At 41.2% G+C, this 15,883-nt stretch overlaps 1 protein-coding gene across 5 annotated transcripts in view; it reads left to right on the top strand.

Annotated features, from left to right (window-relative positions):
• The first annotated feature begins 1,749 nt into the window (after positions 1 to 1,749).
• DGKE (diacylglycerol kinase epsilon) overlaps positions 1,750 to 15,883 on the top strand; it is a 30,708-nt gene continuing 16,574 nt past the window's right edge. For 2 of the 5 annotated variants that reach the window (XR_004055123.1, XM_030923882.1), the window contains exons 1-4: positions 2,003 to 2,150; positions 2,429 to 2,910; positions 12,071 to 12,230; positions 14,050 to 14,169. Coding sequence is in view for 4 of the 5 variants with exons in the window: in XM_030923882.1 (XP_030779742.1) it covers positions 2,097 to 2,150; positions 2,429 to 2,910; positions 12,071 to 12,230; positions 14,050 to 14,169 (816 nt within the window). In the remaining variant the exon portion in view is untranslated. Of the gene's footprint in view, positions 1,908 to 2,002; positions 2,151 to 2,428; positions 2,911 to 12,070; positions 12,231 to 14,049; positions 14,170 to 15,883 lie in introns of those variants that run through there. The other 3 variants (XM_030923880.1, XM_030923879.1, XM_030923881.1) reach the window with 2 other exon arrangements.

Below are 15,883 nucleotides of genomic sequence, written 5' to 3'. Positions count from 1 at the left end.
ACTCAAAGCTGCATCCATAGGATGACCCCAGACCCCCCAAAGAGTCTGCCTTGGAAAGCTGCCAAAAGAACTCACTGTTGGCTATTGGCAACACCTTACAAGTAGCCCGATGTCCCTTTCTTAGAGAGTTAACAACAACAACAAAAAACAATTGTGAATCCTTCCTCTCTCTGGGATGTAATGTCTCCTACACATCAGGAGTGTCCTCAAGAACCTGAAAGCCATTCCTCCAACATGCAATCACCAGGAAGCAAAGGGCCTATCTCCCAGTTCCCGTGGGAGGATAGGACCCTGACTCCCATAACAGTCATCTAATAGGCACTGTCGCCTAACCGTACTTACATTGACCCATCCTTCACAAGTTTCACTTTCCTGACTACTGAGTTCCTGCTCATCCCTTTCATACTCCCTCTCTCCCCCTCTGAAACAACCAGTCACTTCTGCACAAAGTTCAGTCCTGTTCACAAGGTACCTTCTTCCCTATTGCAATAGTACATTGTAAACCTGCTCTTACTTTTACTAGTGTCTACCTTTATCTTCTACAGTTAATACACATATACGCACACACATATGCATATATATACACCCATATACGTATATATGCACATCTCTATGTGCATTCTTAATGAATGTTATGTCTTCTCTAATCCTTTGGAAGATATTTTCAGGTATTTATTCGCAGTTTTCCTATGATCTCTGTTTCTCTTCTGTTCCTTTGGTCCCTTGCTTCGGTGTGTGTTTTCTTTCCATCTTTTATGCTAGAGGAAGTCCTCAAGCATCAAGTCCTCGGCTCCCATTCCTACGTGTGTGGTAGGAAGGAAGCCGCTGAGTGGAGCTGTGGGCGCTGGGGCGGTGCCTGTGCCTCTCTGGACTCCGTGTTTCTTCGGGAGTGCTGAGCGGCGGCGCTTTCGCGTCCGCGTTCTCCGGGTCCCTGATGTGTTGCAGGCTGCAGCCCGCGTGGTCGCGGCTCAGGTCCGTGTGGGGCCGGTAGGACTCCAGCCGGGAGCGGGCATTCCTCCGGAACCTGCGGCTAGACTACAGCAGCACGCGGCGTGCTCCCATCTCCGGTGGTCTCCGGCTCCCGCTGCTCCCCTTTCTCCCCGGCCTCGGGCGCTGGCGGGCGCGGGCGGCGGGGTGGTGGATGGAAGGCCCGCCCGCCACCGGAGGGAGCGGAAACCGCGGCCGGGCTCCGGGTCAGCGGCGATGAGCGGGCGACTACCCCGCTCGCCCTAGGCCTCCGCGCCTGCCCGCCGGTCCTCAACGGAGGAGCGCTCGGGTCTGCGCGACTGCGGCCGCCGCACCTCCCTCAGCCCGCCGCGGCCATGGCGGGTGGCGGTGCCGCGCAGGCCTCATTAGGCCTCATTCCGCCTCAGGCCGCCTCGCTTCCCAGTCGGCGTAAGCTTCCGCGGCGGCGGCGGCAGTATAGGCTAGAGGTTCGGCTCATGCCGGGGGCACTGGTGTCCGCGCCAGGCGCGGCTCTCCCCCGCCGCGGCACTCCAGAATTTTCTATGATTACGAGTTTTTGGCGTTCAACTCTCCATCATCTCAAAAGCCCCACTGTTACTCCACTCCCTTCCCCTAGGCCCCGCCCCCAGCCGCAGTGCCCTGCCCCTTCCATCCATCTCCAGCCTCCCCCACGGCCCCGCCCCCTCAGGCCGGTCCGTCTCCCCTCCCACCTCACACCTCCGCCCCGCCCGTCAGCCCTGGCTCCGCCCAACCAGGGGCTCGCAGCCGCAGGCCCCGCCTCCAGCTCGCGGCCCCGCGCGCCCGGTCGGCGTGCGTGCGGCTGGAGCCTCAAGCGTTTCCCCCCCGCCCCGGCTTCATCGCCGCCGGCGGCCCAGCGTCGCACTCCTCTTGGGCGAGGGCTGCCAAGGCCTGGCCAGGAGCCGCGCCTCCGCTCGCGCGAGGTAGGCCTCGAGGACCAGCGCGGCGCAGGTCTCCGGAAGCCTCCCGAGAGGGGCGAGGGCGCCGGGCCGTGCGTGGGGGCGGGTGGGGCCCGGGAGGAGACTGCGCCCCGGAGGGGAGTGCGAGGCCTGGGCCGACGGTTACGGGCGCCGACCGGCGTCGCGTGGCCTGAACGCCCGGCCTTTCGGTGGATGGCAGCTTGCCCCTGTGTGTTGCGCCCTTTCTTGGATCAGACCGGCGGGGAGGTGAGGCGGCGGCGGCGACGACAGCAGCAGCCACCTTCGGCTCCTGGACGCGCTCCCGAAGTGGGGAGGGTTGGGGAGTGGGGACTAGAGCGTGACGGCTGGACGTCGCCTTCTCGGCGCGGCAGGTCCCAGGCGACTGGGGTACGAGGCACAGTGCCGCCCTCGGGAGAGCGGAGCCACCTGGACCGAGGGCGCCCGGGTTGGCCCCAGAAAGGCAGGAGGGGAGCGGGAAAGGGATGGCGAGCCCGGGGTGCACCTCCTGTTTCTTTCCTCGTTAGGTATCGTCCTTGGAGAAGATGGAAGCGGAGAGGCGGCCGGCGCCGGGCTCGCCCTCCGAGGGCCTGTTTGCGGACGGGCACCTGATCTTGTGGACGCTCTGCTCGGTCTTGCTGCCGGTGTTCATCACCTTCTGGTGTAGCCTCCAGCGGTCGCGCCGGCTGCTGCACCGCAGAGACATCTTCCGCAAGAGCAAGCATGGGTGGCGCGACACGGACCTGTTCAGCCAGCCCACTTACTGCTGCGTGTGTGCGCAGCACATTCTGCAGGGCGCTTTCTGCGACTGCTGCGGGCTCCGGGTGGACGAGGGCTGCCTCAAGAAGGCCGACAAGCGCTTCCAGTGCAAGGAGATTATGCTCAAGAATGACACCAAGGTCCTGGACGCCATGCCCCACCACTGGATCAGGGGCAACGTGCCCCTGTGCAGTTACTGTATGGTTTGCAAGCAGCAGTGTGGCTGTCAACCCAAGCTTTGCGATTACAGGTATGGTCTTCGTGGACACTCACTGTCCCAGAATGCGCCGTGGGAGTCAGGATTTCATAGAGTGGTGTAGAGGCCTGCTTTAGTCTCTGCTGATGACCTAAACTCGTTTTGAGGAAGCAAGCTAATAAATAAACATCCCTGAGTTTGTGCAAGCGTGGCAGCTTTGCAGTAGTCATTTGCTGAGATGATGCGTCCAGCCTCCACTCCTCAGCCAGCCTGCCCTTTTGGGTGATAAAACTTGGCTCCTAACGTTAATACAGAGGTTTCTAAGTGGTGCTTGCTTCATGGCCACTGTAGATTTTAGCGTTTGTCCCTATTGATTATTTCCTTATTTTAAATAAGGAAAAATGAAATATGGACAAATTAACTTTTCCCTTCAGCCGCAAAACTGGTGGGTCACAGGTTTTGTTCTATGAACGTGCAGTGAAAACAAGTGTCATTCCAAGGCAGCACTTTTATATCTTTTGCTAATATAGTTGTTGGTATCATAGCGAAATATACTCAAAAAGAACACTGAAAGGAATATTCCTTTTGACGTTTGGTCTTTCAGGACATGTTGAATCTTAGATAAGTGACCTTGATTAAGCCAAGAATATTTTAATGTATTTTATATACACACTGGACAACACATTTTTGTCCTTAAATATTGCATGAAAATAGGTGAAGATGTCCTTTGCTGATGTTGGAAATTAGTAAAAGAGAATGCTGCTTTGCAAATGATCTCTTCTAACTCAGTTCACAGTTGAGAAAATTAAAGCCCGTTAGGTCCACTCTGGTAAAATAGGACTGGCCTCCAGGATTTCCAGCTCCGAACTAGCACCTAGCCTCCTTTGAGCCTTAAGTCTGGACATCATCATTGTAATGGGTTTTATTTCTGACAAGTAGAAAGGCCCATAAACATGCTTAAGAAATGAAATAGGCAGTAAATAGGAAGCTGCTTTTTAATTTTTTTAATTTTTTTTTGCAGAAATTATTTGATTAGCATGAACGCTTTTATAATGTCAGTACCTGTTTTTAAGTCTTATTTTAAATAATTTTACAGATTATCAAAGAGGCTTAATAATAAATTTTCAAAATAATATATTCTAGCCAACTACAAAGTTTTGTAACCATGCATTTTTATTTGGTATTTTTAAAAATTAAATGCTATCCTTCTGGCATCAGTGAGAGCCAAGTTAGCAGGGACCTTAAATAAATTTCATAGTGAATTGAGTATTGTTCTATTTCCTTCCCTTCTCTGGCGTAGCCTCCAGCAGTCTGTGTCTGTGCAGAATTGTATTAAAAATAGTTTCCATAAATAACGGTATTTCAAATACTCGTGAACACATAATCATAGTGCTTCTGATCCTCCACCCAAATGAGCTTTCTAAAAATGCAAATCTGATCAAGTCCCTGCTCTGCCTAAAACCCTTTAAATTGCTCCCCATCATGTAAGCTGATTGTTTTACAGTGTAAACCCCCAAGTGCTTATTCACAGGGTACATTAGGTCCTAGTACTCTCTGGCCTCTGTCCTTCCAGTTTTATCTAACACCACCTGCATTAAACTTTATGCACCAGCAACACCAAGCTTCTTGTAATTTCCTTAAAATATCAGGCATTTTCTGACATTTCTGCTCCTTTGCTCAAAGCTTTCCTCTCTTAATATTCTTCTGGCTAGCTTCTAGGCACCCTTAAAGACCCGTCCCTGTCCTTGTCCTTTCCTCCAGGAACTCTTGCCTGATCTACTCACCTTCCCTCCTCCCCCAATTTTTCCTTTTTGGTGATAACATAATATCCTATATCTCAGTGGTTCTCAAAGTAAGGTCCCTAGACCAGCAGCATCAGCATCTCGTCAAAATCTGTTAGAAATGCAAATTCTAGGGTTGCTAGATTTAGCAAATAAAAATAAAATATTTCAGTATTTGGAGCATAAAAAGCATATGTTGTTTCTCTGAAATTCAAATTTAACTAGGCATTGTCTTTTTTTGTTTGTTTGTTTTTTGTTTTTTTTTTTCCTGGCAATCCTAGCCCAACCCCAGAGCTACTAAATCAGAAACTTGGGCTGGACATCAGCGGTCTTGGTTTTAACAGGCCCTACAGGTCCTTCTAAAGATGGAGAACCACTGCTATATTTACATATCTTTAAAAACATGCACCTCTGTGTCTTAATTTAGTGTCCTCCCATTGAGCACACTGAATCTTTGTGATAATAAATTTTCTTTTCCTCATTAGTGCATTTTTACAGAGTACCCCTTACCCCATAATAGAAATTGTCTCTGTGTAATTTAGGAGATATTTATTATTCCCAGGAGAAGAGACCACAGTGGCCTAAAGTTGTACATATTCTACAATGTTCTGAACTGATTTATGTTGGCCAGTAATTTTATATAGCATTACAGTCTCCTGTGACCTTCTGTAGGAATGAGATACTTTGGAACGAGAAACAAAATAAATAGTTACTTAGAACCTTTAAACACAGACCAGACAGTCCTTTGGTGAATTTTATCTAGCCCTGAGGAGGGCTCCTTCCCTGTCTGCATCTCATTCTTAGGGAAATGAGTGAACTCTGCAGACAAGTTAGCATTTCAAAGGACACTAATGAGAGATGATGACTGAGTTTAAAGCCTGCCGAATAAGTGAGAAAGGCCCTTTAATTTATACTCATTCAGTCATTATACTTATTGAGCATCTATTTTTGTACTAGACACTAGTAGTAGTAGATTTTTTCTTTTTGTGTGTTCCTGTTTCTACCTCCAACCACTACAATGTATTTCTGCACCTGGTATCTTATTTCCCTATTCTTCTTTTTCTTTTTCTTGTCTCTCCTCTGACTAAAATAGGGAATTAGGTTATATTTTTACATATTCAATATATTTATTAAATGAACCTTTGTTTCTTGTAGCGTTCTCTCTCATTAAGAGAAAAATAAATTGCTTTTTAACTTATAGGACTTTTTATTCATTACATCTACCCCACACCCCACACACAATTACTGTGATTAGTAAAACAAAGCTGCCAACTCGCAGAAGGCAGTTACATTGGCTTCAATGTAATTAGTCTCAGCTTTGATCATAAATTTTGTTTCTATATTCTATTGGTGTATTCATTTCATTAATTATCTGAAACAGTGAAAGATATCAAATCATCTTCTAGAGCAGAGGTGGGCAAACTTACTGTAAAGAGCCAAAATAATTTTCAGCTTTCCCAACCGTTTTGTCTGTCATAATTACTTAACTCTGCCATAGTTGCAGTCCAAAACCAGCCATGGACAATACATACATGAATGAGCTTACCTGTGTTCCAGTAAAACTTCATTCACAAAATCAGATGGCAGACATATTTGCAGTTTGCAGAACCCTGTTCTAGTGAATCTCATAAATGACCATCTCAACTTTATGTATAATTCAGCTGCCTCCTTCAGCACACTAAAGAAAAGAGGTATTGTGGACAGGTAATTTTTTAGAGAAAATAAGCCTTGTTAAACCTTTTTTTTTTTTCCAATAAAGCAGTCATACTCTTGCACAAGAGCGGCATATAAATTCATGAGCCATTCTGTATTTTCATATGAAGGAACTTTCTCGAGTAATGTTCTGTATCTTGATAAGGGTTTTAGTCACATATGTTCATTTATCAAAACTCAGGAAGTATATACATACATTTCATTGTATGTAAAGTTTACATCAAAAGGAAAAAACAAATCATGAATTGTAGGTAGTGATAAGCCTATTTGCTGATGTATTTAGGAAGTATTCTGATGTCTTCAGGTTACTTGGAAATGTACTAAAAATAAGATGGATTAATGGATGGATAGAAATGTGACAAAGCAATTACAGAAAGATGTTAATGGTAGAATGTAGGTGGTAGGCATACCTGTAAAAAATATTTTTAAGTAAAATATTTTAAAAAGTAAACTATTCTTCTAGAATATATTTGCTGAAATATTGAAGGGTGAGATCTCATACTGTCTGCAGTTTACTTTCAAATGATTCAGCAAAATATGAGTTTATATGGAAAGAGAATATTGCGGGAGAAAATGTTCATTAAGAATCAGCGTGGGCCGGGCGCGGTGGCTCAAGCCTGTAATCCCAGCACTTTGGGAGGCCGAGACGGGCGGATCACGAGGTCAGGAGATCGAAACCATCCTGGCTAACACGGTGAAACCCGGTCTCTACTAAAAATACAAAAAACTAGCCGGGCGAGGTGGCGGCGCCTGTAGTCCCAGCTACTCGGGAGGCTGAGGCAGGAGAATGGCGTGAACCCGGGAGGCGGAGCTTGCAGTGAGCTGAGATCTGGCCACTGCGCTCCAGTCTGGGTGACAGAGCGAGACTCCGTCTCAAAAAAAAAAAAAAAAAAAAAAAAGAATCAGCGTGAAGGATGGGCTTAGGGTATTCATTTTGCTATCCTCTTGACTTCTCTGAAAGTTTGAAATTTTTCAAAAGAAAAAGAAAAAAGATAAGCTGTTACCCAGTGACATGATGCTAAAGCTGAAATATCAACACATGTTAGTAATGTCTTATCTTCCCAGTGAGTTTGAAATCTAGGTTGTTAAATACTAATTACAACATATGTAAAGACAATAGGCTTCAGGTTTGAATATGGTATTTCTAAAGAAGAATGTAATACTGAGTAGTAAGTGTTTTATTTTATTTTGTTTTTTGAGACAGGGTCTTGTTGTATATTGCCCAGGCTAGAAGACAGTGGCATGATTATGGCTCACTGCAGCTTCAGCCTCCCAGGTTCAAGCAATCCTCCCACCTCAGCCTTCCAAGTACCACACCATGCCTGACAATTTTTTTTTTCTTTTTTGTAAAGATGGGAATATCACCCTGTTGCCCAGGCTGGTCTCAAATTCCTGGGCTCAAGCAATCCTCCCATGTTGGCCTCCCAAAGTGCTGGGATTACAGGCATAAGCCACCATGCCTGGCCCTATTAAGCATTTTAGCTGTACCTTTATGGAGCAAAGGCTTATAATAGCTATTATATTGGTTAAAATAATCTTTTCTGGGCTGGACGAAGTGGCTCATGCCCATAATCCCAGCACTTTGGGAGGCCGAGGCGGGCGGAGTTCAAGACCAGCCTGACCAATACGGAGAAACCCCATCTCTACTAAAAATACAAAATTAGCCAAGCGTGGTGGCGCATGCCTGTAATCCCAGCTACTCGGGAGGCTGAGGCAGGAGAATCTCTTGAACCCAGGAGGCGGAGGTTGCCGTGAGCCGAGATCACAGCATTGCACTCCAGCCTGGGCAACAAGAATGAAACTCCATCTCAAAAAAATATAATAATTATTATTGTTTCTGAAATTTGTGAGAATTTAGTAAATGATAAATGTTCTGTCACAAATTATTGGGGATAGAAAAGATGGTTTTATGAATCATGTTAGGACAAGTGCTTTTTGGGGGAGGGGAGAAGGTTAATCCTTCATAATATACCAGATTAATTATGGGTAGATTAATGCAGTGGTTTATTTTTTGGTTTTGTTTTTTTTTTTGAGACAGTCTCACTCTATTGCTCAGGTTGGAGTGCAGTGACACTATCTTGGCTCACGGCTACCTCTACCTCCCAGGCTCAAGTGATTCACCCACCTCAGCCTCCCAAGTAGCTGGGATTACAGGTGTGCACCACCATGCCTGGCTAATTTTTTTAATATTTTCAGTAGAGACAGGGTTTCACCACGTTACTCAGGCTGGTCTAAAACTTCTGACCTTAAGTGATCCACCCGCCTCGGCCTCCCAAATCCTGGGATTACAGGCATGAGCCACTGTGTCCAGCCAATACAGGAGTTATTAACATGGTAGTTCATAAAGTTCTGGAAAAGCCTGACACTTTCATGAGATTCAGAATGTAATCTATAGCCCCAGAAGGTTAAGAAGCACTGAATTAAAGGTGTAACTATGAAAACTGAAGTGTGGGGGTAAAAAATAACTATCGGTGAATATCTAGGAAATGGTAAAGGACTTCAAAGCATAACAGCATTTAACTAGGTGCCTGTAGCCTAGCTACTCAGGAGACTAAGGCAGGATCACTTGAACCCAGGAGTTCAGGCCAGTGTGAGCAACATAGTGAGACACTGTCTCTTGAAAAAAATTTTTTGGCCAGACTCGGTGGCTCACGCCTATAATCCTAGCACTCTGGGAGGCAGACTGATGAGGTCAGGAGTTTTTGACACCAGCCTGACCGATATGGTAAAACCCCATTTCTACTAAAAATACAAAAATTAGCTGGGCATGGTGGCACGCACCTGTAGTCCCAGCTGCTCGGGAGGCTGAGGCAGGAGAATCACTTGAACCCGGTAGGTGGAGGTTGCAGTGAACTGAGATCGCACCACTGCACTCCAGGCCTGGGCGACAGAGTGAGACTCCATCTCAAAAAAAAAAATTGTTTTTCAGTGAAACACCACTTAAGCCAACTACAAACGGAAATATATATGTGTATATATGTATTTTAAAAACTTAAGTATTGATTAAAAAGAAAATTTTAAAGAAAACTGAAGCATGTTTGCAATAAATATGCCAGAAAAGAGGTTGATATTCTAGATAAATAAAAGTACATGCAATTATTAAAACCTAGTGAAAAATGAATATAGAACATGAATGAATTCACAAAAGGGGACTGAAAAACTCAGTTTTACCTAGTAATCAAAGACTTCCAGATTAAAACAATAGGATACCTTTTTCTATCAAATTATCAAAGAAAAATTAAGTACTAATGAGCAGTATTAGTAAGTGTTACATATGATGGGCACTTTCATGCAGTCGTAACAAGCATATTGGACGAACATCCAGAACCTTAGGAAAATGCATGCCCTTTGATTCAGTAACTTCCAAGATTGCAAGGAAATCATCTCATTCATTTACCCATGTTATTTATATTTTCAAATAGAAACTAAATATCTTTTTTTAAAGAACAGAAAAGGGGTCAGGTTTTTTTTGTTTTGTTTTGTTTTGTTTTGTTTTGTTTTGTTTTTTGCGATGGAATCTCACTCTGATGCCCAGGCTGGAGTGCAGTAGCACAGTCTCAGCTCACTGCAACCTCCCTTTCCCAGGTTCAAGTGATCCTCCTACCTCCGCCTCCCTAGTAGCTGGGACTACAGGCACACGTTACCACGCCAAGCTAATTTTTGTTTATTTTTCTTGTTTTTTGAGACGGGGTCAAATAAATTATACTATATTCACATGATACAATAATATACATTTTTTACAAACCATGTTTTTTAAAAAAAATGCTATACAAAAAAGTTTCATGATACAATGTAGAAATACATTATCCAGATATATATACATCATACTTCTAACTGAAAAACAAACGTATACACTATAAAACTGAGAATACATAAGTCAAAAAGTTAAGAGTGACTCTGGATGATTTTTATTTTATGCCTTTTTGTATTTCTAAGTTTTTATAAACTAATATTATTTAAAATAATTTTTAAAATTTATACAAGTAGTTCATGTATATATTCTGGTTTTTAGGATCTCAAGCAATACATACAAACAAAAATGTAGGCGAAAAAGTTAATATTTTTCCCATTCCTCAATCCTACTTTTCTTCCCAGAGGCAACCATTATGAAATAATTCAGTGGTTATCCTTTCTGATTGCTTTTGATGGTGACATACTATTTTTAAGTTATGGTAGACCAATAAATAGAGATATTATGCTTCAGCCACATAACCAGTCTACTATAGTTTCTCAAGTTGAGTTTAAAATTAACAAATGTGATAATGCAAATTATTTTCATTTTCTCTGTAACAGATTATACAGAGAACTCTTTCTTTTAGCAGTAAATAGGACTCCAGTAAACAGCGCTTGGTACTTGACAAATCTGAATATCCAAAAGGAAAAAATAGCTTAAAATAGAAGGTCAACAGTGGACCTCTGGGTGAAAGAATGTTTATCCTCTTTTTTTTTTTATTCATTTAATTATAACCATTCTTTTCTGGTGGCCTGCTTTATCTCTTCAGTCAGATCTGCCTTACCTGTGAGTGGATTAAATACTTAACAAATTAATAATAGAAACCCCAAACCCAGGACCTTTACCAGCTCTGTTCTCTGCTTGTTTTACCAATTGGGTCCAAACATAGTTGCAAATCTGAATGCACATGTTCTTATGTCTATTTCAAAAGCAAGCATATGAATTATTTTCGTATTGACTGACAAAAAGAAATGCACTGTTGTACTTACATTTACAAGGTTAAGAGATTTTCAAGTTGGTCCCTGAGGAACTCTTCAAGGGTCCATGTCAGTGGGGCATTTAAACAGCAAGGACTTTAGGTCTCATGAACCTACATTTCAGCCAAAGCACAAATATATACAAAACTATCATTTTAGATCAGCTTTTGTTTATGTGGATCATATCTATTGATATTTACCATGTCATAAATTAAAACTGATAAATTTAAAAAATATTTTTAAAATAATAGTAACATTATTTTTATGAAAATTTAGTGAGGAGAGTTACATTGTTTTAAATTTTTGTACGTTCTTTCACTTATAATTCAGCTAGATTATATTTGCTTCTGTTGTCATAGCACATGTCATAAAGCTTCTGGAAAACTCCACTGTACACTTTTGAGAGGATGAGGGTGAAATAACTCTTTGGTGTTATTATTAAAACTTTAACCTCACAGATGCCCTGAATGGATCTTGGGGCCCCCAAGCCGCATTTTAAGAAATGCTGTTAGGCCAGGCACAGTGGCTCACGCCAGCAATCCCAGCACTTTGGGACGTCGAGGTGGGTGAATCATTTGAGGTCTGGAGTTCGAGACCAGCCTGGTCAACATAGTGAAACCCCATCTCTACTAAGGATACAAAAATTACCCGGGCAGTAGTGGCACACATCTGTAATCCCACCTACTTGGGAGACTGAGACAGAAGAATCACTTGAGCCTGGGAGACGGAGGTTGCGGTGAGCCGAGATCACACCACTGCACTCCAGGCTGGGCGACAGAGTGAGACCCTTTCTCAAAAAAAAAAAATGCTATTAGATTAAACTGCCAAATATGTTCAAACCTTATTGCTCCATTTCACTGTGCAAATAGATCTCTCTTATTTGCCAAATGTTATGGTAAGTAAGAGTGATAAAATTACTGTTTTATTTTTTAACAAAAATGGTGGTTTTGTGGGTTATCATTGAGATTATGGTTTAAAATTAGTTAACGCTTGTTTCTTCCTTCCCTCAGGTGCATTTGGTGCCAGAAAACAGTACATGATGAGTGCATGAAAAATAGTTTAAAGAATGAAAAGTGTGATTTTGGAGAATTCAAAAACCTAATCATTCCACCAAGTTATTTAACCTCCATTAATCAGATGCGTAAAGACAAAAAAACAGATTATGAAGTGGTAATTAGAGTTTTTTCTCTTATGTGATTGATTTTTAAAAAGCTGCTTAAGTCATTGTTTGAGATGGTTAAGACAGTATGTAAGAAGAATTGGGGCCGGGCGCGGTGGCTCAAACCTGTAATCCCAGCACTTTGGGAGGCCGAGACGGGCGGATCACAAGGTCAGGAGATCGAGACCATCCTGGCTAACACGGTGAAACCCCGTCTCTACTAAAAATACAAAAACTAGCCGGGCGAGGTGGCGGGCGCCTGTAGTCCCAGCTACTCGGGAGGCTGAGGCAGGAGAATGGCGTAAACCCGGGAGGCGGAGCTTGCAGTGAGCTGAGATCTGGCCACTGCACTCCAGTCCGGGCAACAGAGCGAGACTCCGCCTCAAAAAAAAAATAAAGAAAGAAAGAAGAATTGGTGCCAGGAATAAAATAAATTTAAATAACAGATCAAGACCAAGGAGGGAAATAAAATGCCATTATGGTAAGCCATAAAACCCTACCTAGTTCCTAGAGATGGGTCAAAAATTTTGGTCCTTGAGTTATTTCATGTCTAAAAGGAAGTTGGAAATGTTATATTGGTTTCTAAATCACTGCCTGCATCTGAATGACTTAGGGAGCTTTTTAAAAACACAGATTTCTGAGTAGTACTTTCATTACCATATTTGATTTAGTAGGTATAGGGTAAGTCCAGGAATTCTTTTTTTTTTTTAATGTCCTCAGAAGATTCTGATGAACAGTTTTGGGATTCATGATTATTGTCAGTGAAAAGAAAATAGATTTTCCTCACACCTTGTTCTAAAAATATTTTTCTATTTTGAACTTTATACAGGGTCCCTAGAGATAAGTTTACATTGCACATTAAGTGCTCCCACAAGTAATGGTGAACATTAAACCTGTTGACAACAGTTTATAGTATGTAGATATGTGTATGAAATTGATGTAGCTTACTGAATCAGTCTTTATGTAGCTCTTAAGGAAACATTATAAAAATTTATAGATTTATTTTCTAATTGGATATACCAGAATAATTAGACTATTTTATTTTAAAATCGTACCTTTTTCAAATTAAGATTTTATGTCTTACATGTCACCTTTATCAATATTTCTGCAAGGAAAAGGACATTTTAAATTTTTCAAACAATATTGTTTTGACACTTTTTTTAAATGTACAATCTCTTATTTATCTGAGTTCAACCTGAGATCACAAGAGAGGAGAATCTCTAAGTCAAACCACAGAATAACTTCATTAATAGTTACATCTACAAGAAAAGGGGAAGAAGAAATGGTTACATTGTGAAAAGTATTAATTTCATTGGACTTCGAGCTATTAGAAGTCCAGATTTTTTAATCTGAGTGCCCCATTTTAAAAAAAGAAATAAAACCTTGCAAAATACACTAGCATACATCCAGTAAAGGAAAATCAAGGTAAAAGATCAGAGAAAAAAATCAGTGTCTATTCTGTGAATGGTTGAAAGTTATAGAAGGACAGATTTTCAACTCAGTTTAAGTCCAAACTTTCTAATAATTTGATGTAGCAGTGTAATGGGCTGCATTATTAGTGAGTTCCTTATATGAGTGTCTGAGCATATGCTGGTTAACTTATCTAGAATAATGTAGAAGAGAATTAAACATTGAATGGGAGTTTAAATTAGTTAATTTCTGAGGTTCCCTTCCATTCTTAGAATTCTTTGATTTTTATATTGAATTGAGAGAACTGGTATAGTTGTTTTTATTTCAGCAAATTATAGCACCATTGTTCTCAAGGCATGGAAAATGTGTTTTTCATCTTTCAGATTCTAAACCCTTTTCACTCATGGCAATTTCTTTTAGGTAGCCTCTAAGCTTGGAAAGCAATGGACGCCATTAATAATCCTGGCCAACTCTCGTAGTGGAACTAATATGGGAGAAGGACTGTTGGGAGAATTTAGGATCTTGTTGAATCCAGTCCAGGTAACTAAAGAAAAAAACTTCCTTTATTAATGTTTTAATTTTCCCTAAAATGGAATGGTTATTAATGCTTTAAGTCACTAATCACCTGATCATAGGAAAGAATAATAATTACGAAAAGATCAGCCATTTAAATATGTGGAGAAACAGGAACTCTTGTGGTGGGAATATAAAATGGTACAACCTCTTTAGAAGACATCTTGGCTGTTTCTTAAAAAATTAAACATAAATTTATTATATCTAATAGCAATTCCTCTACTAGGAATCTACCCAAGTTAAGTGAAAACATATTTCTCACAAAGATTTGCGTGAAAATGTTCACAGCAGCATTATTCATGATAGCCAAAAACCATGAACAGCCCAGCTGTTCATGAGCTGATGAGCTGATAAACAAAATGTAATGAGGCCATATAGTGGAATACCATGAAATGACAAAAAGGAACAAACTACTGATATGTACATATTACAATAAATGAACCTCAAAAACATACTAAGTGAGAGAAGGCAGATACAAGGGACCTTATATTGTATGACTCTGTTTATCTGACTTGTCTAGAAAAGGCAAGTCTGTAGAGGTAGAGAATAGATTATTGGTTGCCTGAGGCTAGGGCTGGAAATGGAGAGTGACTGTGAATGGACATTGAGGGATCTCATTAAAGCAACAAAAATGTTCTAAACTGGATGATGGTGGTGGTTGTGCAATTCAGTGAACTTAATAAAAATTATTGGCTTGTTCACTTCCAATGGGTGAATCTTATATGTAAATTATACCTCAGTTTTAAAAATAAAAGGGATCATTAAAATTGAATGTACAACTAGCAACCTTTACTTTGAAAAATTAACCAAAAAACAAAAAAAATTTTAAAAAAGGAAAATTAAATAACCTATTGTGTAACAATTAGAAATGCAATGATTTTGTCCTTCCAATTTGTATTTTTTACACTTTCAATATTGCACAGCTTAAGAAAATTATAAAAAATACAGAGAAAATCATTTGCAATTTCTCCATACGAATACATCAGTTTTCTTTTTTCTTGTTCTTTCCATTAATTATCTATGCATTTACTTTACATGTTAACAGTACTATAACAATAATCTAGATACAAATTTGCATTCTGACTTTTTTAACTTTAATGGTATAAATATTTTTCCTTGTTTCAATGTTGTCCTCATAATTACATATTTAATGACTAAAATAATTGAATGGAAATAGCATTATTTATCCACTCTACTACTGTTGAAGGCTAATACTGTCTCTATGATTGTATTATAAATAATGCCACAGTGAATATTTTTATACATATTTTTAGGCATTTTTGTCTTTCGAAATATTTTTCTAGGGTCATTGGCAGAGTTATGGATTATCAAAGTTACTTGCATTTTTATGTCATTTTCTATGTATTGCAAAATTGCTTTCCAGAAATTTGTACTAACTTGCACTGGTGATTTTTTTTTTTAAGCCAGTATAAGATATGAAATACTAGTTAAAGGTGAACTTAGCACATTGTGGTTTATGTGAACAGGAAGGAGGCAATGTGGTGTAATAGATAAACTATAACTTTGATTTTTTTTTTTTTTTTTGAGACAGAGTCTTGCTCTGTCGCCCAAGCTGGAGTGCAGGCACATGATCTTGGCTCACTACAACCTCTGCCTCCCAGGTTCAAGTGATTTTCCTACCTCAGCCTCCCAAGTAGCTAGGATCACAAGCACGCAGCAC

The sequence above is a fragment of the Rhinopithecus roxellana genome, chromosome 19 (genome assembly GCF_007565055.1).
Source record: "Rhinopithecus roxellana isolate Shanxi Qingling chromosome 19, ASM756505v1, whole genome shotgun sequence".
In the NCBI taxonomy this organism is placed as follows: Eukaryota; Metazoa; Chordata; class Mammalia; order Primates; family Cercopithecidae; genus Rhinopithecus; species Rhinopithecus roxellana.
Note: the sequence above shows the minus strand (reverse complement) of the source record. Positions and strands in the feature narration are given on the sequence as shown.